Raw genomic sequence first — 27,649 nt, forward strand, 5'->3', positions numbered from 1 at the left:
GTACAGCGCATTCTCCTAGCCCGCCACTCTAACAAAACCTCCGTTACTCTGACTTCTTCATGGCCTCTCCCCACCCTGCACATGTTTTTCCTGGATTACCCTTACATGACCTGTTTTCCCTCTCGTTCGTAGCCCATGATGGCAGCTTGCACTGACATGCCTTCGAGGAAACCTGTCTGGGCTTTTTCCCAGGCTTTCCCACGCAATAGGAGGTCCCTGCCAGCAGTCAGAAAACGCCGTCTCCTTAACATCTGCTTTTGCTGACACATCTACAAAAATCTTGGCATTGGCAAAGGATGCCAAGACTACTATGAATTCAGCTCAGCCCTTTCACCAGTCTTAACTGAAGTTGTGTTAAAAAAATGATCTTATTCCAAACATTTTTTGGAAGGACCCCTCTGCTCATGCATGATGACTTGACCCTTTCGTAAAGCCGGATTGCTGAAGGAGTAGATTTTGGAGTTTTTTAAAAATCTGATTAAACATTCAAAATTATAGGCTGTAAAATTTCAGTAGCTAATCATCTTTGGGAGTTCCAGTAAGAATATGAGAGATCAGCTCTGTCTTCGTTCTTTCTATTGTGCACAAAGTTGATACAAATTTGCTTACGTCCAACAGAGAAGTTAGCCTAACGTTTAGTTTCTGTGGTTAATATCAAATTTTATCAGTTACAGATTTACTTTCTAAAAAATATCCTGATAGAGTCATATAAGGTGTTATCAGACAAGACTTCTGGCTGGTAACAGAAATCAAGAACAACCAAAGTATTGTGCAGAAAATGCACCGGTGAATGCAAGCAGATCTACTGAAATCAACAGAACTGCTCGATTATAAATGCTTTGGGGATCTGATAAGCATCTGGTCCATATTTAAAACCACTCTGTTCTCCCAGCTGGGTTTCCAATGTTCATTATTGTTCTCCGTATAGGAATTGTAGTTTTCTTGTTTGCATTTTTTTCCTTTCTTTATTCATCCCATAAAGAAGGACCAAATGAAAGTTCCAGAAATACACACACACACACTGCCTAATTATTAGGGTCTACTTCTTATTGGAGGCCTATCTCTAACCAGCCAACCTAAAGACTACTGACTTCTAGGGTTTATCCACTGTCTTTGATGGGGTTCTGTTGATGGTGGGTTTATGGGGATTTTTTTTTTGGACCCACTCTTGGGTGTTTTATATCACACACGATTTAAAGTTTGCAGCTGGCAACAGCGCATAAAAGATATTAGTATTTAAGGAATACTGTGAGCATAAAATGTGCAAATAATGTGTGCAGGGAGCACATTTGCTGAGCCGTGTTAACTATGTCTTTTAGAAACTTAATGCCCTGGTAAGCCTGTGCCTGGCAGGTTTAGATCTGAACACTAATGATCATTATGTTTAGTAATTATTTTATTTCCTTTGTATTGGCTGTTAAGAACAATACTGTCTCTATAGCTGGTCTCAGCACTTAAGAATTGTTACACACCATGTGTTGTTTTAAGTGTGATTTCTGTCTACCTACAAGAAGTAATTTGCTGTGTACGGCTGCAGGCAGGAAAGCCACAAAGGCATTGTGTGCGCATCGTCGTTGTTCCGCGGTCACCCCCCACCTTTCCCTGAAGGTGTCCGGGGGATGCACAAGCACCATAAAGCTAGCACAGGTATATATAACTTTTTTCTCCAGAAATCTTTCTCATTGAAGTGTCTATTGTAATCCTCACCATTTTTATCTCACGGTTCTCCTCTGCTCTACCTCTTCAACACCCAGGAGAAACATTCAGCCACATTCCTTTTAAGATAACAGTCAAATAGTGCGATAACAGTGAAATAGGCAGAGTTATTTTTATGTGCTTCCTGTCTGATTTATTACTATTATGGTTAATGGGTCTCAGATAAGAAAGCGCGGCTCGTTATCATAAACAGATGGTGTCTGTTGGCATTAGTGCACTGGCGTTGGAAGATGATGTTTGCTTTTGCTGGTCAAGAAAACTAACAAACATTATATATGTTTAGCTGGATCTAATGTACTAGTAGTACAGAGTGTAATAATGCTATAGGAACATAGGGCTAAGTACACAGTTTAGGGAAGGGACATTCATAATGTAGAAACTTAAATGAAACAAACACCCCCTTTCTACTCCCACTGAAACCTACTGATGCTGGCTGTATTTGGAAGGTCAAAAGAGTTGTTGATGTTGGTGGCAACTCCACAGGCCAGATCCGAATTGTCATCATGGGGTTTTGGACGCTGAATTGGTTCAGAAAAGGAGCCAGCCACCTCATAGAGACAAAGTGTTTATAATATTGTCTTCTTTAATGACTATAGCTACCTGCCTATGCACAGTGGGCTAATTTAAGGTTTATTCCTTATGTTGATCCACACAGTAGGAGAAAATGGGGAAAAAATGCATATAACTCTTCAAGACAAAGATTTCATCCCAGGAAAAAAGCAACCGGTAGCATGTAACCTCGTTCACTAGGGTTCAGGCTGCCAAGAGCTTATATCCTAGCAGAGCCCTTCTAATCAGCCAATAAACAATCACATTTGCAAAACGACTTCTTCTGATCTCAGAAAATGCTTTGGCATTTCCCAGGCCCTCTAGCTTTCCCTGTCGCAGACTTAGCTTTCTCCAAACATATTTACATATTAGTGACTCAGTTCCCTGCTTATTTCAAAGAAACAGGTCTAAACTGAGTAATCCAAAGCTTTTGAAACATGCATTCCTTATGAGAGCAAACTCACCTCCCATTACACAGGCTATGCTTCCTAGATTGCAGTTAAAGCCTCATAAAAATTAAAGGCATTCAAGTTTCACGCTGGCCCTCTGTACAGGAATGAACTTTACCCAAGATGCATACATCCTCTAATTCCCATTTAGCACAGAGTTAACACAGCTGGAGTCTGGAGTGCAACTCGCGTATGCTCCATTTCTTTCAGCTTCCTTTCAATTGCCCTCTCATCAGAAATATTACATTAATCTTTGCATAATTAAAAGTCTACATTACATCATGGGCTTTATTGAAACCTCAGTAATGTTAAAGAGGTAATGCAAAAATGGTGGATCAGATCAGAAGCATGTTCCTGATAAGGCAGCTAATCAACATGCAGGCACGTCTTTCCTGGTTTTACACTCAATAAAAGGACATTAATGATATAGACAGTTATTAGCTTAGCCTTCATGAAGAACTTTTAGAAAAACATAAATGGTTTTCATGTCCATCACTGGTTGACTCGTCACAGGTAGTTTTCAACACCAAAAGTGTCAGTGTTTGCACCATATGCCTATCAATTACAATATTTTGCTTTTTTTTTTTTTTTGTGTAAAACAATCATTTAATAGCCATGCTCTTCTGTGACCTCTTCAGCAGTCGAAAGCACTGTTTAGGCACATGCCAAAATCTAGTGGTCACTCTTTTTTGACTACCCTGGTATTTATTGTGTTCTCAAAACTGGAAGGGATTCTTTTCACCCCAAATCTCACTACATCTGAAACCGATACCACGTGTCCTTGTTCCTGCAGTTAAGAAAATAGGTTTTAGTGTCAGGAATAGCAGTAGGTATGCCTGTGACTAGAGCAAATTAGTGATCTCACTGAACAGTAATACACTGTGGAAAAGTTTATAAGGAAGAGAGAAGTAAATGAGTTTACCCTGAAAATCTGCAGCTTTTAACATCATATATAATTGGTTCCCATTTATGTGAGGAAATTATTTCAAAGTTCTTAATGATAGGAAAAACACAGTCTGCATTAGTACTGTGTTTGTGGAATGAGTGTCTCATAATTCTACTCAAAGCTCCAGTAGGCTCTCTTATATCACTGTCAATATTTAACTTCAGGAGCTAAAATGCTGCCATGTGCTATGCAGTTGGCCAAAACTGGCAAGACAGTGGAGAAAGATGCCAATCTAAACTAATCAGCCTGCACAGGGGAATAAGTTGCTCAGGCTGAAGTCGTTTTCAAAGGGTATCCGTTTGACATCAGCAGATATTTCCAGGAGTGTCTCTCACACCACTAACTTACTTATTATCAGCCTATACTGGCAGATCTGAAACAGTGCTGATTTACGCCGAGGTGCTCTGACTCTTCTGACTCCTGGCAAGGGCCTTGCTCACTGTTCAATCATTGTTCCGCTTCGCCTCTTCCTTGTCGTGTGCCCACATACGCTCACTACGTAATGGGCTGTTCTCATGACGTGTAAAACCTACGTGCACATCAGAAGCACCGTCTGAGAGAAAAGTTCCTCAGATCAACGAAAAGACCAGCTATGTTTGCTTAGAAATTCAGAAACACGTACTACCCACTCCAGTGCAGTCCTGCATTTATCTAATAAAGCCTCTTCCAATAAAACTCCTGCCCACTAGGGATACAAAGTATCATACTGGGGGGCGGGGGTGTGTGGTTTCTAGGGTAAAGCAGCTAAGAAGTCCTAGATTTTTTTTTTTTTTTTAAATTGATATGAATTTTAGCTGGATACTTCGTCAAAGCAATGTCACCTTCGTTTGACCAGTTGGAAATAAATGCTTCCTTTCTTTTCTAGTTCTTTCAAAACAAAACAACTGCAGAGGTGACTGCCTGCACTCTGGAAGTGTATTTTTCTCATGCTTTAATCTGATAAATTTAGCTGAACAGTTGAAAATATTCAGCAAGTGAAAGGAATAAGTACAGTTTTGAAATAGTAGCACTGACCAAGTCTCCTAGTTTTTCTTATTTGTGCTGAAAATGAAATGCGCCAGCCAACCTTTTACAGCAACTTATAACTTCTTAAGCAGGCAGATCTCATCTTCCACAGCAGTAGAGCTTAGTTAGCTAGCTGTTTTTAATAAGTGGAACATGAGTATAAGTAATCCAGACACATTCAGATCTGTAGGTAGGCACTAATTCCAGCTTGAAATACTAAAAGAATCATCTGAAAAACCTCTTATTAAGCAAGAATAAAAATGAGAGGAAAGTATTATGCTTAGAAACCGTGGAAAAGGAGAAAGCAAATTAGAAAATTGCCAGGTTTGGCTAAGTTGATATCAACTTGACTATTTCAAAAATTTTCAAGAACAACTCGGAAGCATGATGGCCTGCGTAAGTACGAACCAGCCACATACATAGACAAATTAAGCGTATGGGTAAAGTAAGGCTTTAAGATGCCGTCAGAAATACTCCAAACATCAGTGACGGTTTAAAGGACTTTGTAAGCACCAGCGGGCTACTACAGAAGCAAAAGCAACATCATCTAACCTTTAGGCACAACAAATCTCCCCCATTCATCTTTAATAGCACAGCTAAAGCTGAATAGCAAGCTGTCCGCTCGGCGAGCGCGTTCTGCGGTGTTTGGGTGTTATAGAGTGGAGAAATATCCAAGGTCAGCGATGGGTACAAGAACCAAACACCCCATGGTGTGTAGTGGCTAATAATGACAGAAAAAGTATTTGACCTCGTCATTTATTCCGTTCTAGTTTTTAGTCATAGTCTGCTCCAGAACAATTCAGACGATAACTCTCTGAAGTTATAGATTTCTGTGACTAAGAGGTTGTTCAGAAAAGAAATACAAAATATTATATATCAACAGTTACTGTTGAGAAAATGAAAGCATAAAACGTTCATTTGAATTCACAGCACTGAATGGTCTATCAAACCAATCTCTTTAAATGTTCATTTCATGTCTACAAAATGACCATCAGGACCAATATTACAGCTTTTTGGGAAGGAGCTGTATTTACTAGTAACATTTTTTTCTCTTTCGCATTCCAAACACGCATCGTCTAAACTGTCGTATTTTTTCATGTCTATACCTCTGGAACAATTTTGGATGGTTTAAAAATGTGCATAAAATGCCATTTCCCACCTGACTCAATAAAATGTAATGTCAGTAAGTACGTTTTAAACACGCTGATGTACAATTGGAGGGTATTTCTATTTGTCACGTCTATATGAGGTATATAAACATCCTGTCTCCAATTATGTACATACATATGGACTTCTGTGCCATTTCAGGCCCCATTAACTTTAGGTGGGCTCCCCAAGCCAACTGCACAACAAATTGCAGGACTGAGTACACCTGCAGAAAACCAGAAGACTGGACACAGAGGCCTGTGTTAAAAGCAAGTTTCAAACCGAGACTGTCTGTCTCTTAATGCAACCCCTCAACCCTCAGACCATCCTTTCCTTACTAGACTCTAATCAACCAGCATCTTCAAGGAGACAAATAACAATGGTCTTTCTCTCACACATGCATTTGAGAATGCCTCCATATTCACCGATAATTTAGCAGTAACAATAACAACGTTAATATGGGCAAAAGCGTCTGTAACAAAGATAATAAGTATTAGAGTAATGGTGGATATTGCTGCTGCTGTTATTGGTTCTAGGAAACGAGGTTTATATCACTGGAACTCACTAAATGTCAGTAATTTCCAATTACTTGGGTAGCATCATTTAGCTGCTACTTTAAGTACCCACATGGTATGTGCTCTAATGCAAGAACATAAATTAGAATAGTGAAAAAAAAAAACCCCACAAACGAACAAAAAAACCCCAAAAACCACCTTTCACAGCAAAACTTTCCCCATCTTGGCAGGTTTGGAAATTCTAGCCAATATAGGGATATTTTACTTCTCAGAAATGGGAAAATCTCTCTTGCAAAATTTCCTAGTCTTGCTAATTAAATTTTTAAAAAAATTAAATACCACTGCTCTGAAAAGTAGAAAATTGCTATAGAAGATTAAAATATGCCAAAGCAACCAAAACTGTTAGAAAAAATAGTGTTTTTCACAAATTTGCCTATTAGGAATGGGTCCTCTGAAGCCTCCTCTTTGGAACTATACAGAGCAGGGATTAACTTCTTTTTTTCTTGGGAAAAACAAAACTCCAACTGTAAAAACTAAATAGTAGTTGAGCCCTGAAAAAGATGTACTACCTGGTTGTCTAAAACAACTAAGCCAAGTAACTCACAATAAAAGCCAAAATCTTTGAATCCGCAGGTAACAAATCTACACTTGTAATGGAAAGAGCAATGACCTTAAAGGTCTTTTCCATTTGCAACCTGCTATGATTCGTCTTAGTCTTGCGCCATTCAAGAATGCATTGCTTCAGTCTTCAGACATTTGATGTTCCTGCACAAATAACATCGGCTATACAAGAGACAGATGCTTCCGTTGCTTTGAAAAATGAACTGGGTGAAAGATAACACTGCAGGTTTAACTCTGGCTGGCTACATCATGTAAATTCAAATCCTCCAGTTCAATATAATTTGAATTTTTGTAATAGTTTAATACCAAATACGCAATTTTCAAGGGATGAAAAAAAATGTTTTGTCTATTGACCCTGTAGCTGCATTCCTCAAATCAGAAAAATGTTATGGTGGGGAACAGCAAGCAATGAACCAGGAAAAGTTAGTGGAAATTAATAGGAAGTTAAAGTCAAGGGTATTTCTAAGGCTTCTTTGCAATCGCAGTACAGGCATCTGTGAGAGTCTCTGCTTTTCAGCACACCTGAGGCCTTTCACCCTCAGTTTAACAAATTAATTTCAGTGTAGCGACCTCCAGCTTATTTAATTTCTTCATAGCACTATTTCCCCCCCAGCCTCTGACAGTACTTTCTGTTCATAATAATGGAATACTTTATTTCAGCTCAAGTCAACTTACAAGTTTGTAGTCCGTTGGCTAAGTTAACAAAAAAATGCTTCTTATCAATCAATGGTCGACAGTCAACCAAGATATCAAGTTTTTTTTTTCAAGATGAAGTATTTAAAGTCCTTTTCTAACAAGGAAATTTAAGTAAAATATTATTGCTAGTGTGACTGACCTTCTAATATAATTGCTCTGAATTCTGCTTGTTCAGACATGACTTTGGTTCTTATTTAAGTCCCTTAATTCAACACATTTGCATCTAACTTGGTCTTTTATGTTGGTAGAATATAAAATGAGATATGAAATGCAATTATCATTCTATGATTATGCAATTAAGTGAAATAATTAGTGTCAAATCAAAAGTCCAGAATTCAAATACTGCTTTAAATAATAATAATAATGTAAATAATTTGTAATTGATATAAAGCCTAGTTCTACCAGCTAGAGTAGTTCTTTCTCAGACTCCCATAGGGCCCGGGGAAGGTTTGCTGCCGAGTTCATTATGATGATATACACAAACTTGTTTTTGTCTTGATCTTTTACTTTTTTAGCTTGTTTTGACTTAGCAAAATTTTCAAGGACAGCTATTCTCCCTTTTAGGTATTGTTCAACCATTTTGTTCAACCAATACCTAAAGGAAACATCAGCTACTAATTTGTAGGTTGCAATAAGGGGCACGTTTTTCCTCTCTCTCTCCATCCCTCATCCTTATGGAACGAGGTAGATACTCGCTTTCTAAAAATGTCCAGGAGCACGACACTGGTCGTGCTGCATCACACACTTCCTCTCTCTCCCACTTTTTCTCTCCCTCAAGTAATCATCCCTGACCAGGAAACCACGATCTATTTTTTGATTTTTTTTTCCCCTCTGAATTACTAAATTCTAAATTATATCTGAATATTTTGGTCCTATCTTGTCTCCAGTAGTGGCTAGGAACTGCTGGCAGAGGCCAAGATGCGCTACACCAGGTCTCATCTTAAACATGACGTCTGCATTAATGACAGATAAGATTTAATATTTTTCCAATACTTGTTAACATTAACTATTATAACTGTGGAAAGCCCTCTAACTATCCACTATATATCGACTTCAGCGATTCCCGGTGGTAATAAATCAGGTTAAGTACAAAATATGCAAAGATGCTCCTTTTTTCAATCAACTCTGTATTCACCATGTTTTAATCCCAGCAAACACCTTACTGTTTTGTTGTGGAAAACCAGCAATCTGCCCGTACCCTTTGGCATCTTATATTTTCTAAATCTAGCTGACAAGAACTCCTAAATTTTCTTGTTCCAAGTATATCTACCTTTCCAAGGACTCCTGGGCAACTCTGCAGTCTGTATCCCATTATCCCTCAATATACTGAACACAGCAGGGCCTCTACAGAATAGGCGAAACTGCTGCTTTTTGCATGCATTACAGTTTTAATCAGGCTCTTCAGTTCTATGCTCAGATGCTTCAGAAATCTACCACATATGACTTCTTCCATGATTTACAAAGGAGGCACATATTCTAAGTATAGATAATAATTGCACCATTTAAATGATAATACCAAGATGTTTTGTATGGGGAGGAGATTCATGCAGGGCATTTTTACCACGAACAGCTCTTTCATAGGGCTATCTATCCTCACACCAGATGTCAAATACAAAAAGAAATACTTTGGCATGAATAACAAAGTTCATCTGAGTGAAGGATTTACCTCCTAGGAAAAAGAGCCTCATAAAACATAAACACTGGGAGCAGAGTGAGCCACGTAAGGGCTTTTGCAAAAATTAAACCCATAACTTGCCACTAGAAATGGGATATTTCATCTGTTCAATAAGCATTAAAGTTCTCTTTGTTTCTATGGCATCGTAATCTTTGATTACTCTGATAAATATTTGGGCTATACAAAACATTGTAATGGAACTAAACGCAGTTATAAAAAAACCCCCACAATCTATGTGTGAAAATGAATTGGAAATGCAATGATACCAGCACATCTGAGGGAAGTTCAAATACAGAACCACATTATTTTAACTGGCTCCTGGCCTCATTCTTTTACGTCTCCATATAGTCATTTACACCCGAGGAAAACAGTTATGAAGGTGGTTATGCTTGCCGGCTTTGCACAAGCACAATTAGGGAGCTGTACCAGACCTGGAATACCACCCTTGCTCTGTGTGACTGCGTGAATCCAAACCACACAACTGAAGAGTAGCAAATTTTAGCAAAAAAATGTGGTCCTGTGCTGGGGATTGGTCTCTCAATGCTGAAGTCTATTTGTGGGATTCATGGTGTCACGCACAACTATGTGTAAAACAGCTTCTGTCCCAAGAGGCAGATCTTTCCTTCCCCTTCCCTTCAACTCACCCGCTATTTCCCTTTGGTTTGGTTTTATTGGGCAGACAGCAGACCGGACCATCTCGCTGCTGCCAGATTACGTGCGTAGCCATACTCCGCTCCTTGTTTAAAATTACAACTCTCTCCATACTTGGTAAAGTACTCTGATGAACATAGGGTGCAGAACGGCTCTGGGCACGTCTGTATTGTTTCACAGTGTAAAGACTATTCAGTGCTACTTATTCTTTGACAGTAGGAGAGCGCATCCCCCGTCATTCAGAGCACCACGCACCGTTCAGGTGCCAGGCACCTACGTTCTGCCCACAGCCGAGCTGGAGAAGATCTGTCGGCAAGAAGTGCAGCTCAAGAAGAGCTTTCCAATACCTAGAACTACTTCTTATAATTCAATGTAAGGAAAATGCTCAGACTTCTTTGGGGGCTAGAAAAAAGCAACATGATTACTTTCAAAAGCAAAAAGCTTTTCTCTACCTCATTGTATCCTGGGCAGATGCATTAATGTAAATAAAGTTCAAGCGCAGATCATGTCAGATAAGAAAGTAATTCCAGTGGTGAAAGTCATGCCTAGTATAGCACCACCAACATTTATGAAGTGGTAACAAGAATATATTTGAATCAATGGGCTGCATATTTATATCACTGAAGTGATAGTGTCATGTACTGTCAAATATTTTTAACATATTACTTCTAACAGCCGAAGTCTGCATTTGGTTCCAGCAGACTAAACCCAGAATAACTGAACCAAGGCCAATGGAGATACTTCAGATGTCACTGATTGGAACAAAGAACGTGAATTTGCACTTAGCATTTATATAGTCCTTTTCATCTTCAAAGAGCATCACAAACATTAGCTAGTTCTAATTCTCTCACAATGACCTTCATGCTAACCTTTTGGGATAAAAGTAATGTACTATAAGAAAAAACTGACAAGATGTGTAATCAAGCATACACCAAGCCTCAGATGTGTAAACTGTCTCTGCCTTGACCTCTATCTCTGCCTCATAGTAGATTTTATCTCATCAAGAAAATAAGGCCTTTCACCACGGCTCAGGTATTAATTCAACACACGATATATTTTACTAACATAAGGCGACGGTAATAATCCTTGACTAACAGATTTACTATCCTAGTTATAGGATACAGCCATTCCTTTTTAAACAGATAAGGAACTCAAACTAATACTCCACCAAAAAATTTGCAAGAAGCGGCCACAGGACAAGCCAGGGACACACCTAGGTTAGATTCCATGTCTAAGCTGGGATTCCATGGCTCTGAATTCCTACTCTTCAATCATTCTGGGACTTTTTTCTTTTATTCCTTCCTATTCAAATTAGAAATTTTGTAAGTCTCTTTTAGAACGCCTTCTCAGAAGCTTCCTTTACATATCTCTCCTCTCTGCTCTCCAAGCCAGACTTGCAGTTTGATTATCAATTCTGGGTGGCTCTAAGCCCAGAATCTTGAATAAGTTCCTCATGTTCCAGTTGCTTGCACACTTTATACAGAGGAATAGATTGAAGCAGACAGTACTCATTTTCATGGTGACCCAGAACAGCTATTGTTACAAGAACACCTTTAATCTCCTGTTTCTGTTTTTGAATTGAATTCAAGTGGGGAAAGATGAAAGAAAGCGTCTCACAAATCTGCTACTACAGCTGGTACTTCTTAGTTTATCATATGCTAGCTCTAATTCTCTTTGATTCTTCTTAAAATTATTGCTTCTATTTCTTAATTGATCAGCAGGCATTCGTTGCTATTTTTGACTATGAAAAACCCTCCCCTCTCTCTTTCTTATAACTACTTTCTCAGGAAAAAAACCCCAAACTTACTGCATTATGGTATCAAAGTACACATTTAACTTGGTAGGTTTTCTTACGCAGCATACAAATGAGCAGCTAAATACTACTTCATTATTACAGTTGAGGACGAGACTTACAAAATAAACTGAAGAGTGAAAGAAGGATAAGGGTCATGCTGATATGAAGGGCGTCAGTTGCACTGCAGTCCATTTTGGATTTCTTGCAGGAACACACTTGTAATTTCAGTTCCGTGTTGTTAGTCAGAGGCGGTTTTCCGGAATCTGTCACTGAGACGGGGATGTTGTAATTGGCTTTTTTCAGATTTTGAAGCAGGATGACCTGGGCATGGGTATCTGCAAAGGATAGGGTGAGAGTTAACCAAATAGTGGTTGGTTGGATGGGAAGAGGAACCCGCAAAAAATATCAGACATGCCACAGTTATTCATGCAAGTCAAGGCAAAAATGAGAACGCTTTAAGGAAAAGATTAAAGAATTGAATTGGAGGTGAGAATAGGCAGTACAGAATTCTTTCATGGGCTGAGAGCTAATTGCAAACTTATTCCAAACTCCACCAAAAAAAAGACTTTTAAGAGCCCCTTTTGTTTAAGTACATTGTTTTGTCTGCAAATAATTGGCAGAATTTGCCTGTGGAAACTAATACACTAATGAAATGCTAAGGCATGTCATCCCCAAAGCAACACAAGAGGGAAGGATATATCTGTTTGCCAAAGGAAGAAAAACCTTCCTGCAAGGAAGCACAAGCAAAGCTGCTTAACTTCTTCCCCAGTTTGACCAAGAAGGCAGTGAAGGGAAGCAAGGCCCCTTCAGACCCACAGATCTGCTCCACCTGAGCAACAGTGGCTCATGACAGCTGTGGGCACCCAGGTGAGTGTGCTGACTCTTTTAGGGGGTTTCACAGAGTGGTGGTTTGATGTTTGGAGAACAGCAAAAGAAAAAAGACACTTCCACTTTGTCCTGCAGGCAGGTACAGACATCACATCCATCTTTATTTTTTTCTAAGAAGAATATGAAATGAACTGCTAAAAGATTCAGTAGTGACAGAGATAAATAGTACCTTTGTTTTGCTAGAAAACAAATAGAAATAATCTACATTAAAAAGAAATATAGTACTTTGTGCCCATAACCTGCCATACGAACCTTCTGCAATTGCGCAGCGTGTGCTTTGACCCTCTTACCGATGGTGCATGGTCCCAGCGCATTTGGGTTTTTTATTTATGAAGAGTTCAAATGCTTAAAATCAGGATGCTTTTGAAGTACATTGCTAAAGCCCACAAAAAAGTTTCATGCTGCACAGCAAAGCCTTGTGCATCTCACGCAAACACATTCCACGCCATGAAATACGGTAATCTTTACAAAACTGTTAAGTCGTTAGTAGCCTTTCTTTAATGAAAGGCTAAAAGCAAAAAGTTGCATCCACATAATAACAGGAAAAAAGCTCAGATTTCATAGAAAATGCAGACAGACTAGCAGTATGTCCCCTGGGGCAGCTGGCCCGAGCAAAAAGAGCAGTGTAAAGCAGCAGCACCGTGTCTATCCTGCAAGACTTTCATGCAGAACTGCTCCTGAATTCACACAGCGGGCAGTCTCAGGGTGGGCACGGGGTGGGAGGGCTAAATGCATAACAAAAAAAAGTCACAGACTTACTGTTGAGCTTGGTGATTCTCCACAATTTTTCTGGGCCCGATTGCTTACTCAGTTCAAATTTGAATGGATCTGTGTTGGGATGAAGGTCTTTGTCCGATGCTCCTAGTACCACTACCCTGAGATCTTTTGCATCATCACAAACTTTTGCCAGTGTTGGATAAAGGGATGGGACATTGTCATTGACGTCCTCCAAGGTGATGTGTAAAGTTCCTGTACCTGTAGCCGGAGGGTTACCTATATTAAAAACCAAACATATGTTTATTTAAATCATGCTGCAATAAACACTTGCTTTTATTAGTACCTGCATGCTTGCAAAGGGAAATATTTTTTTAGTTCTTACCTCTGTTATATGAAAATTATTGCTTTAAAATACTGATGAGTCACTATTGTAAATTTGTTACTGTATTTTCAGAATGCAGCCTGTCTGATTCTATGCAGTATGGATAATTATTCTAAGGAAACCTCTGGGAGAGGAATACTTTGAAGTCAAAATGAGATCAGGACATGGATAGGTAGCTGGGAAAGAATCTGTTCATAAACACATACTGAGAGAAACATAGTAGGAAACATCCCCCAGATAGCCAGCATGGTATTAAACGAATCAAGAACGAGGCAAGTGACAGCAGAGAGGAATAAATTCGTATGGTGGGTGCCCATGAACTGAACAGGACTGTACCATTCCCCAGCAACCCTTAGGGACACATTTAGTCGTGTCAGCAGAAGTGAAACCTGTCAACGTGCAACTCTGGAAAACAAGATCTTTTGTTTACCCAGAGCCACCCTGTGTTCGCAGTGGAGTTTCGAGCTTTCTCAAGTTATTTGCCAGCCTGCCTCAGCCCTGACCTGAAAGAACCAGCTTCAGAGGTGAGGATGTTTTTTATTCACCACGGTGTCGCTACAAGCCTTTGCGCCAAGGCTGTGACTGACAAACCAGCCGTGGCACTGGAAGTGTTTGTAACGGAGACGTCTGCCCACTGGGAGCCGGGCTGAGACTAGCACCTCATTTCACAGAGGTCAGAGAGGAGCTGACAAGTGGTAATAACTTTCAGCCACTACAGATGTGTGCCATGGTTGAGCCAGTAACCTACTGCTTTCAGTCTAAAACTCAATATCTTATTACAGACCCCTTTGCCATCCTATTTTAACCGATCTCAAGGTTTTCTAAATGAGCATTACTTCCTTCATTGTATACGGTACCTAATAATTTCTCATTTGAAATGCTGCGCTTCTGGGTTGCGTGGTACTTGTTTATCTGGTTTAGTACACAGGATCTATGATCTCTGCACTTCCCTTAGCTATAAACCCTTAGCAGGCGGAAAGGAGGTCGCACTTAACCTGTAAAGCACTAGTGCAATGTGTCATGGTGGTTTCAAGTTTAGCGCTGAAAGAGGTACACTTTAGCATAATCACCCTGCCTATAGCAGCCCAATAAACTGTGGATTTATTGTTGCACTGTGAGAGCATCCTGAGGGAGAAGTAAATACCCCCTGGTCTGGATCTGATAAACTACTAACTGTAGCAGAACGCAATTAGTCCTTTCCATCACAAATGTTACTAATGGTGACACTTCATCTGTTTCATGCACACATAAATGCATAACAAAGGCAGAATTTTCATAGTTCTTTAGCTTTCCCCCCCTCCTCATCTTGCACTTTGTCATCAGAAAGGTTAGGGTTGAGTTCTTTTTAATGAAAAAGAAATTATTTTTCACTTTTTATTGGACTAATTGAATTTGCAGAAAGACTCCAATACATTTTTTGTTCTTGATATGTTATTAAGTAAAGTCATACGGCAGAATGGATGAAAAGACATTCGAGTATTTGAAATATGATCATAAAAGCCAGCCTTTCATGCACTTAATTAAACTGCCGTCTTTAATTTTGAATGCATTATTTCCACACTGGACTGATAATGTCTTATGCACTGCCCTTCTTATCTTTCTCTGAAGTCAGTAATATTAAAATCTGCCTTTTGAAATTAAGAAGCCAACAGCATTATGAATGTACTGTTATTTTGTCAAACGCAGATACGGCTGCATTTTCTCTGCCGTGCTAATGTTTCACTATCTTTGTATGGCTTATGGGCCAGTCAACTATTACGCACAAATAGAGGGAAAGGAAATTGCTTCTGTCCATTCCAATGACTTATTCTCTGGTTGGTATATTCATAATGACTTAAAGAAAATCTTTTGGTGATTTATGAAGACCTCCAAAAGAAAAATAAGCAAATGTCAAGGTCATAAACTGAAGCTTGTTAACACGCATGTCATAAAAAGTACAACAAAAAATGAATCAAGGAAAAATGGTCACAACATCCCCATTGGGAATAGATGACTTTTATAAATTTCACAGTATTACTTTGAAATAATCCAAAAATCCCATGATCTTCAGCCAGCTTTGGTTTTGAAACGAAAGATTTCCATAGTATATTTTAATTCTGAAATAAAACTTCTTTTAATTTGTATTGTAAAACCTTGCAGCTGAAAGCAGAATTAATACATGAACCAAGACACAAAGGGCTCTGTCCAACAACCCTTGGGAGCAGCTTTTCAAAAGCGCTCAGCTCCCGCTTTTGTCACTGAACTGAATTGGCCGTTCCTCCTGAGGCTGAACACTATAAACCTTTAGGCGCCTTTAGAGCTGTTGGGGATAGAGATTATTTCGAGTTCTGGCTAAGGCTCCCGCAAGTGGCATAGCTGTGAATGCACATGACAAACGTGAATGAAACAGCGTTACTCACGTGTGTAAAAGCTACTAAACCAGAGGTGGAAGGATGGGTAATGTAATACTGAAAGAAAATTAAAATCTTGATTTTAATGATCTAGGGGAAAACTGAGAACCTTAATAAATAACCTTCAATGAGACCAAAATATAAGAAAGATCTTTCAGGTTAGTTAAGGCTTGTGGGACTGGAACTTTGATCAGCAACACTAAGAAAGTACAGCTTCATCTTAGAATGTGCTGCAGTTGGAGCTGTATGATACACTTATCTGACCTGGATCAGGGCTGGCAATGTCTTTGCATCCTGGCATTAGACCGCACACAAAGCTTCTAATAGCAGCCTTCAGTTGGGCAACAGCTACCGCTGTTGTAAGATGCAACATGTGAAAAACAGACTAACGAAAGTAATTCTGTCTCATGAGTTAGAGTGTGTCATAGAACAATGCGGGGTCTATTGACTGGGAACTAGAATCTGCAATGCAAGGGACTGTTATGAGAAGATGTAGGTGTTAAATTGGATTTTGGTCCTATCAGCATAAATGACCGTGTTGCTACCCTTATTTAAAAAAAATAGTTTCAAAAGAACTATTACAGAAACAGATACTTTGTATACCACTGTGTACTTGAATTTTAATGAAAAGTCATGCAGAATCATATTAGAATTATTAGTGTAAAGTCTTAAATTATAAGCCCTCTGTGGAAAAACACGGCCAAGAAATTTGAAAACTGGCATTCAGTTTTGGTACAAAAAGTTCCCGTAGGAACCATGATGGCAATTAGACATCTAACTACTCAGATGAGATTGCCAATCAGGTAGTTAGGTTCTCAAAAGATACCAATTACACACAATCATGGCCGTGGACTAAGATGACATTTCTCTTAAGTATCAAGACTTGCATAAAATGGCATGTCTAACAAGCAATCATATGGCTGAATGGCTGATGATGCATTTAATCTGAGCATAACGTTTTTATGGACATGAAGAGCTATTTCATGATCCACTTTCTAGCTTTTCCACAGAAATGTGATGCTGTTGTGTACAGATTTCTAATATGGCTGAGCTGTGCTCTGTGAAATTAAAGACAGTATCTGGACTGCTTTGAAACTGAATTAAGACATTCCTAATCAGTGTACCTTCAAATACCAACAGCTTTCACTTATTTAAAATGGCAGCAAAAATACAGAGTTAGGAATCACTACACAGCAGGTGAGATTTTCTATATGTCCCGTGCAATAACCCAGACACCCCTAAAAAGTCAATGAAAGCTGAGGACTTAATTTTTAGGGGTATCCAAAGAAAAGTTGATGGCAAACGACTGATGGTCGCCTACACAACACCCTATTTCTTTGCATGATGTAAACGCAGCTGCACCGCTATCTTGTCTTCCTACTGTTAGCATCATAAAAGACTGACAGAAGATCCACACTGCATAAGTCAGTCCAGAGTCACGTCTCAATGTCTCACCAGATCTTGTGCATGCACATGTACAGAAGCTTTAAAATAGTCAATGCAGATGCTAATAAATATGTAGCCTCAAATCATTAATATGAAAGTTGTTTTTATGTGTTTTAACTCAAAGTGTGACTTCTGTGGAGCATTTTGAGTTCATGCATTTTTTTCAGTTAATGCTAAGGAAGCCTTGGGGAGCACCCACTGGTACCTGGGCCATGCCAACCTGCTATTTTCACATTCAGTAGTGTTTTTCTCTGCTGACTGAGCTCTACTGACCACAGCAACAGTGGAAGAAACAATTTAAGCACTTCACTGTTGGAAACAACAGTTACCATGTTTAGACACTACATTCTCTTCTAGGAGTACAGCTGAGCAGGAGGGTAGTTAAAAGTAGCCATCCCTCTACACTAAACTGCTAGTGTGTACTTACAGAAGCTGCTCGGAGACATTGTTCTAAACTGGTAGAACATTTTTGAGATGGAAGCGCTGTTTAAATGCATCTCAAAGAGAAAAAAAGCCATGAAGATTTAATCCTTTTCTTCCAACTTTCCCTTTCCAATTTGCAGCAAATCTCAAGATTAGCCTACATGACCCTGATTACATTTTCTAAGCATGGAAAAACATATTCAGAACTCGGAAAAAAACCAGGTTTGGACATTCGAGATTATGGTGGGTTTATACTGTCTTTGAAAATGAAGAAGCAGTGGAAAGGTTCTTAAGAGCATATCCAAGTGAAACCATTGCTTGAACATTGGTGCTTAAAGATCAAATCATATTCTTTGCTCAACAGACCACCCAAAATCAAAGAATTAAACTGATGTTGTCCATCCTACCTTGAGATTTCTGAGTTCTGAAATTTTTTAATCCCTCTTTGGAATAACTGAGGTGTATTTTTTTTTTCTTTTGGAATTAGGAATTTAAAATATTTTTATTTTAAGATTGAAAGGATATAATAAACTAGACAAATTGGCTATAATAAAAATATTTGCTCAGGTAAATAAAATTTCATTTAATTTGTGAAAACCAACAGGAAAATCCTCAAGAAATATTTTCCTTTCTAGTTTGATTTTTTTTTAAAATTGACACCAAACTTGACTTGATCTAAAATAGAACAAGTTGCACAAGGAAGAACAAGGATTATCAAACACAAAAAAGTACATTTCCACATGCAATGTGAAAATGGGCTTTGAATAAATCAGATGAAAGTCAGTTTACTTGTAAATAATGTAATTTGTTTAGTGGCGCCGCTAAGGAACAAAGCATTGATAATCAACTGACAAGAAAAATGCCAGACACAAATCAACAAGTGTTAAGACTGGGAGACAATGAGGCTGCATGTTTTCACTTATATTTAGAAAGTTCATCTAATGGTATGAAAAACTAAAGATAGGAAATCGTCTCTAGCACTCTAACGGTTTGCATCTTGGTCATTACAGCAACGGAATATTTAGGTAAATGCCTTTAAATAACAAAATCTAATTAGAAAAAATATGAAAAAAAGGAATTTAATTTGAACTATTAAACTTTCTTTTTTCTTTTTCCTTTTTTTTAAGAACATCAGAGACCTTGGATCCCGGCAATATTTATCAAATTTCCAAAGAAAAAAAAATATCAGCCATTCTAGGGAACCCAGCTGCCACACAGATCTAAGCCACAGTGTTGCTGGGAGCCAGAACAGTTTTTAGGAAGAATGGAGCGTGAACTGTCCCTTTTCACATGCTCATTATGAATGGTAAAAAGACTTCTGTACTCATTTCTTCTTATTAAATTAAGCTTCCAGCACCATCAAATTAATACATATTATCTACGCCCTTCTATGCCATGATGCAGAAATTACAAGGCCATTTAATTCCTAGAGCAAGCAATAGGGTATCCATTGCCATGTAGGTTTCCTCTCAAGCTGACAGAATGGAAATTCATTTATTCTAAATTTTACTAGAATATTTATAGTTTACCATTTAGCAGCAGTTTTTAATCTACTTGCACTATCACTTATGTAACCCAGAAAGCTCAATTCCAACTTTTTTACCAGTTTTTACATTTTTGCTGGCTAACAGAATTACAGAGTGAGCAATTATAGTAAGAACAATTTTTCTTCATATTTGAGCAGGAAGAAAAAGCCTTTGAGAATGTGGGTTTGCTAATTTCTGGCACAATTACCTTTCCTCTGACCCATCACAAATAAGGCCTTTTCTCTTAAAACTCCTATTTGAATCATAGTCATAGCGAGGTCAGTTTGGAACTGCAATGATGCCTACAGAATTTCCTTCGTTTTACTCCCAATAACAAACTGTAAAATGTAGGACTGCCTAGGATCTCTCCTTGGGTACAGATTTTTCACCAATTTCTCTATTTTTCAGCTCCATATTTGCCTGAAAGAGAATAAACCAAGAAAGGCCAAGGATAAAGAATGAAGAGAGTGTTGCAGAAGTTCCCAAACTGTTTGGCGGGAGCTATGCAGCCAGACTGTGCAGTACGTGGTGAGGCTAAGTAACACGTTCTCTCTTTAAATTACTGTACTTCAAATATGGGCTGTGAGAAATAATGCTTCATGCTTTCTAATGATACTGCTATGAAAATCTAAACACAAATTTCTGTCTCCTCCCTCATGTTTTTTTTTCCCCTCCATATGCTGTTTTTCTAATCAGAAAATGTGGGCATACTAGGTGATTTGGCAGCAGGTACCCTCGCTGCAGGCATAAATCCCATTCAGACAGAATATTCCACTGCATTTTGTGTGCAGGCTGAACTCTGCTAATGGTTCAACCAAAGTAAATGGAACCGGTCGAGTGGGAAGATACCAAAATTTGGGTGTGCTGCTCAGAATACGACATGTCTGAAAACTGGTCTCATAGATGCCATATGCTGACATTTTGTGTAAAAGAGGTCCCGAATTTCCCATGAGTTGAATATTCCTATGCATTTTCTGTATGTATTGGCATAGAGATATTTTCCAAAATCTATAAAATAAAGTCTTTAAGACTTACAATCCTTCATTCGTTCACTCAAATAATATATGCAGATCCTATTTTTGAGTAATTACATTTCAAAAGAGCACAGCTCTTTCAGCATATCAAATTGCTACTGACATATGCCATCCATCTTAAATACTGTTTTCAGCATTCTAATTTCTTTTTCTAATCATGAGTCCGTGATGACAAATTAAAACAATATTTTGTGTGCAATTCATATTTTACTGAAATTTAAAATGGCAAGAAATGGATGAGTATTCAATTTATTTTCTCTTCTCAATTAATACAACAATTAAGATAAGGGGTATAAAACTGGCTAAATTGGGTTGCCATGGCAACTAATTGCCTGATTTCTTCAAAAATAGCATGTTTTAGGTGGAATCAATCTCTGGTAATTTAATTATGTACATCATGAAGCAAGAAGACAGGTTAGCTACATGTAAGGAAAAGTTCTAATTGCAAATTGTTACACGTATCTTTGTTACTCCAGTTTTTTCTAGATGTTGTCTGTTACTGTTCATTAGACATAGTACAGAATGATAATTTTTTTTAATGACTAGGAGTATCGAGACTCGCACAATAAATGAGATTCAGAATTGCTTGGGTGTACTTCAGCTGGTCCTTGGAAACAAGGGAAAAAGTGAAACCTAGCCCCTGACTCACCCTTTCCTCGTTTTGCCTTGCATGGGCATGAACCAGTGCCGCTCAGCCAGCTTATCTATGCATACGCAGCTGGCCACAGTCAGGGAAGCAATAGCCAAGGTGTGGGTTTTTGTTTGTCAAACCGGCCAATGTAGCTCAAGGCGAACACTGAGATCACACCGATCTAGAGACACCTTTTTATAGCCCTCCATACCTCTTAACCTTTATTTTGCTCAAATACGTGTACCCCGTTAAATAAAGGTGACTGGCCCTGCAGCTCAGCCCTCCCGTTGGACATCCCGCCTGTGACTGTGGATGGCTGCCATGCAAATGCTTGTAACGTCAGACGTTGTGACGGTGATGTCGGGTAGGGAGCAGACCACTTTCAGAAAAGAAAACACTCGTTTTCAGTCGTGCAGTATTGCTGTAAGACACAGTGCTTACTGTGGTTACATCGGATGAGATTTTGAACCTTTAACTCCATCTCTGAGAATCTTTAACTTCTGGAAGACATGCCACATTTTTAATGATGTTTACCCTCCTCTATGTTTAATGGAGTAGAAGTACTTATGTTCCCAACTTCTGTCTGGGTAGCTCCCTGGTGATGGCAATAGCAGGGGAAGAAGCTGGCACACTTGCACTAGACGCGAGCGGGAGAACGTTGCGACCTGGCTTTGTGTGGGTGGCACTCTGCCTGAGGCGCGTGAGAAGAGCGAAGCTGATAGCTTTATTTAGCCAAATCAGCAGGACTGGGTGTTAGTGTTTCATCATTTGTCACCAGCAGCTGAAGGTCACAAAGGTGTCAAAGGTAACCAAGGTCTTTCTTTTAAAGAGATCGAAAAAGTTACAGAACAGGGACATTAACTAGAGTATCGTCCCCCTCCACGATAACGTGAGTGATTATTGCATAACTAAGGTAAATCTGGATATATTTTATTATTCATCCCTCTTAAAGGAAAGGGAGAAAACAATTTTAGCCTTTCTAGTTTTCACACATTGTCCAGATATTTTTTAGCTTCACCTCCAAAATGTTCATATTTTATTCCTCCCTTACATTTTCTAAATTGTGACTCAGGCTTTCAGAATACAGGGGGAAAAAGTCCATTCCTGGAGAGTTTTTAGCATGAGTGACCTTATGAGTAGAACATACAGGTATTCTGCTTTACGATAGTCATCCCAAATACTCCAGTGTGTAACAGAATCTGTAGGATGACGCCACAACATGGTCACACAGCAAATCTCCTGGAAGGGCTGTGTGAAGCACATTTCTCAAACTCAAATGATTTCTTGTCTGTATTTAACATATGTGTGTTTTACAGATAGACTCCCAATAATTGCACTGTATGCTGGTGATATTGCATTGTTTTTTAGTGATTAGAATGCTAAATTCAGGAAATGCTCACCATTATTGGCACTTTTGTTAACGGAACGAAACCTCTGATGTTTTCGAAGCTTGCATAAACCTGACTTTGTCCCAGTATGAGCTTATTCTCAGATTAAACGCAGTTCATGACACTTCTATGTGTTAACTCTACTTCATGATATTTCCTACCAGTGTTTAATTTCTTCTTTAATACACCAGAGACTCCCTGTCCACACAAGTCTTTAATAAAAAGAGTTTTCAAATTCTAAAGACACTACCTTGACCTTTACTGAAATCAAAAGTACAGAGAAAATTAATATATTCATTCCAAAATGTCCTTTTAAAAGTGAAATTTCCCCCAGTAGAAGGTGAAACCTTATTATCTATAAAATTAATACTGTGTCCATCAAATTTGTTCTTACACATTGTTTCAATTATGTTTGGGAACGTACAGGAACTGTTTAGATCAGAAATAACATAATTCATACTTAACTACCTTTCTCTGCAGTTAATTTGATAATGCCGAAAAATAATATCATAAAGTTAAAAAAGAATATCATAAACAACTAAATTATTTCCTGCAGTGGAATGACTCCGTTTTCTATGGTCCATTCATGATTACTGCCCTGTTGCCTAAGAATAGCTTTGTGATTTACTGAAAAAAAACGATAAAGATGTGATGGATTTATATAAAGAACTACCAAGCATGAAGCTCCTGGTTTTACTTCTGACAGAAATCTTCACCATTTTACAAATAAGAAAAACAGCCTGGCACTTGTCGCCGGCACCGGAGCGTATATAACAGGCAGCCAGTGCTGCTGAATCCAGCAGCAGATTCTCTAACGACACCAGTGAAAGGGTGTGAAAAACGTATCACTGTGAGTTTTGTTTTCAGCTGTCTCCGCTCTTCACCCAGAATAGCACACGAATGTAAGGTCATTTAAAAAAGATGTGGTCGTGGAGTATGATGGGACAGCTGTACCTTTTCTGTGATGATACAGACTCTATAGGCTACGAATACTAATAGAAAATAACATGTTTATTTACTGTTTTAGTGTATGACTAAGGTCCTTTAGCATGGTCTAAGGTCCAAGGTTTTATTTCGTTTTAGAACCTTGCCTTATTATAAATACTGTTAAAAATTAGCACACAGCTCACAGACTCCCTTCCACCGTAAGCATCGTATTTGCAATCCCTTATACTGACCATTAACAAAGTTAACCCTGCTGAAATGCCTGGTAGTGCTGTCAAAAACTGACCTTGGGGAAAGAGGGACTGGGCGTTGTTGATGTGGCCACATGGACGTTCAGGCCTCTAACTGCCCAGGAAGCCTCGCAAGCACGAGAGTGGTGCTGGCCTGCAGTGAGGCGCTCTGGGCTATGCTGGGAACGGCGCTGGGTACCTGCTCACGCTGCTGTACTGTGCAGCTGCCATCACCCGAGCTCTTCTATATTCCCCAGTTAAGGAAAGGAAAGTCTATGGCAGCTCTGACTTCCTCAGTGCGTGTGCCAACACATCTCAGGTTTGACTTAGAGATAAGATGATAGGCCGAAGGAAATCATAGCTTTCACCGAATGCTTTTGAAAAATGTATCTCTGATCGAGTATGGGTTTTTCTTTCCGCTCCTCCCTTTTCGCCCCAAGTCTGTTAGCTCAATCAGATGACTTGCTCTATTGGAAATGCCTGTGAATTTTCAATTTACCACCTATCTCATTTGGCAGTTCTTAATCCTGCCTCTGGCTGCCCTTGCACATAAAAGTCCTAACCATCTCACTGGTATTAGATAGGCGACACTTACTAACCTGAAGAAAGAGACAGCTTTTACTTTGCAGTTTGTGGACAATGCTGCTTTAAAGAGAATGCATACAGTTATGTCCAGGCTGGTACTTTTTTTTTCCTTTTAAGTTAACATAACCTTCTTTTAAAGTTGTGAAAATAAATCTGTCTTCATTTCATATTACTCTGCCACAATTGGACTTGTCATCTAATGCAATATGCCTTTTCAAGATGGACATTAGCAACGATGGCTGGAAGAATGAAGTGGGTTTCTCAGCTTTGTTAGCTTTCATTATCGGTGGCCTGGAAACAAACTGGGGAACCTCCTTCCAGGGATGTTGCCAGTCCCAGTCATACCCGCAGGGGACAAGGCAGACCCCAGAGCTACCCTCTGAAATCAATTACAAAACTTCCTTGGCTGCTTTAGTCACGGAGCCTAGACTGAGGCTGTAGGCTGGCAGCATGTACGTGCAAAGGCAGCGCTGCTCCCTCTGCGAATGGAAGCAATCAAACCGCGAGCGGGCAGGGTGTGAGCTGAAGCTTGCCTGTCTCACCGCAGGCCTGCCCAAAGCAAAGCGGAGCTCCCCAGCAGGCCCCGGCACCGCTCCTCTCAACTCCCACAAATTCCACCCTTGCATATTTATACAGACAGGCAGATAATTCTTCCAGTTACCTACCTGCCTCTAAGTTTAATGCGCTCAGGAGCTGTCTGGTAATTAATCCAGGGGCGATACAGACCACAAGGTTAACACCAGCTATTTAAGTTCTGCTATTTATTGCCACTTCCACGTGTGGCTGAGATACATACAGTGAAGTGGTACAATACTCCTGAATGATCATTATTAACACCTTAGCATGCCAGTACTAAATGCACACGTGTGGTTTCTAATTACTTCATTCAAAGAAGTCAATAACATTGGAGCAGATTAGCTCCCGCGCTAACAGTACTGCAGAATTACAAATAAACACAATAGCAGCCGGTTGAATGAGATGCTGACTCGGTACCTCGACTGAACAGGATTCCTTTTCTCTAACCCACATCAAATATCTTCTCTTGCTCTGCTGTCCAGCACACAGACACCTTTCCCATCTCTCATTTTTCCAGAATGGAAAGAAGTCTCGGAATTAAGAGGGGTCACCTAGCGGTGGGGATCTTGGCTTAAAATAGATGAGCAATGCGTGTTACTGCCCTACGCGCAACCTAAAGGTACACCTGAAAATCCACTTTCGTTCAGACTGGTTTCCACAGCTGGAAATATTCGGCTTCTTGTTTCATCCATTCGCTTTGAAGATATCTAACTCTGCCTTTAAAACATACGCAGCTTTGTCCTTTTGATAATCCCTCAGTAATTTTAACCTGACTTTTTACTTACATTGTGAAATGACATCTCCCACTTTACCAGATTTTAAGATGCATTTAAAAAATCTTTACCCAATAGCAAGTGAAAGACAGAAATAAGTTTAGCCCTACATTTTTGCACAGAAGTTTCCTAAGAAAAATATGTATATGAATATCTAAGTAAATCATCATCTCAGCAGAATTTTTTATACTTATCTTTTATACTTATGGCGACATTTTCTTTTTCCTGTCAGGCCCTGCAAATGTTCCCTGAGTCATGTGGTTACAAAAATGTAGAATTACCCTCCTAAAAAGAATATTTTGCAATTCATCACCAGGCCTAGGCCAGCTGCAGCTGTGAAAAAGCGTTAGCATATTAGCTGTTATATTACAGACAAATCTTTTATTTATTTTGTGCCTTTAGCTCTGGAGATTTGGAACATTCAGGATTTTCTCTTGCTTTCTCTACTCCTCCAAAGGCACTCACTGGATTTTCACTAGACAGTTTAATTTTGATTATATTTGACAGAAGGAACTTTAATCCACACAACTTGTAAAAAATATTGCATTTTAACAAGGGTTTTTACTTATGTTTTTAATGGCATTGTATTGAATAGAATAGGCCAGCATACCAGGGATGAGTTGTTACTGGTATTTAGGTGCCTTAGGCTTACTAAACTAACTGCTCAAATATTATGAAGAAATTAACTCTGATAGAGATGATTTATTACTTTCTAAGAATGTTCATAGTCTATTTGCACCTAGCGTTAAGATCTCAGTGTAGGAATAAATGTGCGAGATGTAACCTTAAAACAAAGCTGTTCTAAGTTTCAACTTTTAATTCCTCTGTTTTCTGTTTGTCACAATGATCTCTAGTACCTTTAGGTGGCCACCTAGCAAAGCGCTGAATCGTATGCTTAACTTTACACATGCACCTTTCTGAACAGAAAATTTCCAGCAGGGAATTAATGACTGTGATCCACATTAGTTACTCACCACTGTCGATTGCCAGAAAGAGCGCCGTGTATATATTGTTCTGAACATGCGGAGACTCCCGATCCAGGATAGCGGTGGTGCCGATGGTACCGTTGGTAGGGTTAATTTCTAGCCATCCTGCTGGATCCTTGTAAACTGAATACCTAAATAAAAATACAGAAGTTGTTAACAAATCATATATCTAGACATAAAACAATTACATTGCAACAAAAGAATATGTCTTTCCACTTAGTGGCTTTCATGGGGTGGATCTCTTAATACTTAAAAAGTACAGTTTTAAGCTTGTGCCTTCCCTTTGCAATAGTTCATTATTGTTAGGCTTATCTGACACATGGACATAGAGAGGTTTGAGTCACTTTCTTTGGATACCTATGTCCCAGCGCTTAGGACAGAAATCAATATTTAAAACATTATGCAGGACCTGTTTCCTACTGCTGTGTCATACGGCCAGAGTACCTGAACGCTTCCAACGGACCTCTGCATCACACTGGTGTTTGCAGACTTCGTGAATCCTCTCACAGTCCTCCTTCTTCTGACACAAGACTCTGGCTGGACTAGGAGTTATATTTTTAATTTTTTTTTTTAGTTTTTTTTTCTTTTCTTATAATTAGTTATTTTGGGTGAGGCTAAAAATGTAATAAATTGAAGGGTACGGTAGCAAAGAGAGACTTAGAATATGGATTCGTCAGGTCGAACGGGAGCTGGTTGTATGCAGACCTGGTTTGCATACTTTTGTTCTGCAGTCTGTGATCTGTAGTTTTCTGCTTCTGATGATTTCAAACAGATGCTCAGAATCTTGGAACAATTCAACTACATACATATCGTCTAAATCAGGATTTGAAAATGCTGGCTGTCAAGATCCCTCAATACAAAATTCACTGTTGAGCTTTCTTTGCATTAATCGGTGCAAATATTTAGACCTTGACACTGGAAATAATTAGAGAGATTGTGGAGTTTATGCGCTAAGAACTGCCCTA

At 39.1% G+C, this 27,649-nt stretch overlaps 1 protein-coding gene and 1 long non-coding RNA gene across 3 annotated transcripts in view; one reads left to right on the plus strand and one right to left on the minus strand.

Moving 5' to 3' along the window:
* Positions 1–27,649, minus strand: part of CDH13 (cadherin 13) — a 515,166-nt gene that overhangs the window by 4,660 nt on the left and 482,857 nt on the right. Inside the window, exons 11-13 of one of the 2 annotated variants that reach the window (XM_075101278.1) lie at positions 26,673–26,815; positions 13,412–13,645; positions 11,884–12,099 (exon numbers count right to left, since the gene is read on the minus strand). In XM_075101278.1, the coding sequence (XP_074957379.1) occupies positions 11,884–12,099; positions 13,412–13,645; positions 26,673–26,815 (593 nt within the window). Of the gene's footprint in view, positions 1–11,860; positions 12,100–13,411; positions 13,646–26,672; positions 26,816–27,649 lie in introns of those variants that run through there. The other variant, XM_075101277.1, reaches the window with a different exon arrangement.
* LOC142060915 (uncharacterized) lies at positions 1,544–22,879 on the plus strand. The gene is made up of 3 exons (XR_012661981.1): positions 1,544–1,647; positions 19,138–19,316; positions 19,945–22,879. It is a non-coding gene; the product is annotated as an uncharacterized LOC142060915 (long non-coding RNA).

Source organism: Phalacrocorax aristotelis, chromosome 8 (genome assembly GCF_949628215.1).
Source record: "Phalacrocorax aristotelis chromosome 8, bGulAri2.1, whole genome shotgun sequence".
Lineage (NCBI taxonomy): Eukaryota > Metazoa > Chordata > Aves > Suliformes > Phalacrocoracidae > Phalacrocorax > Phalacrocorax aristotelis.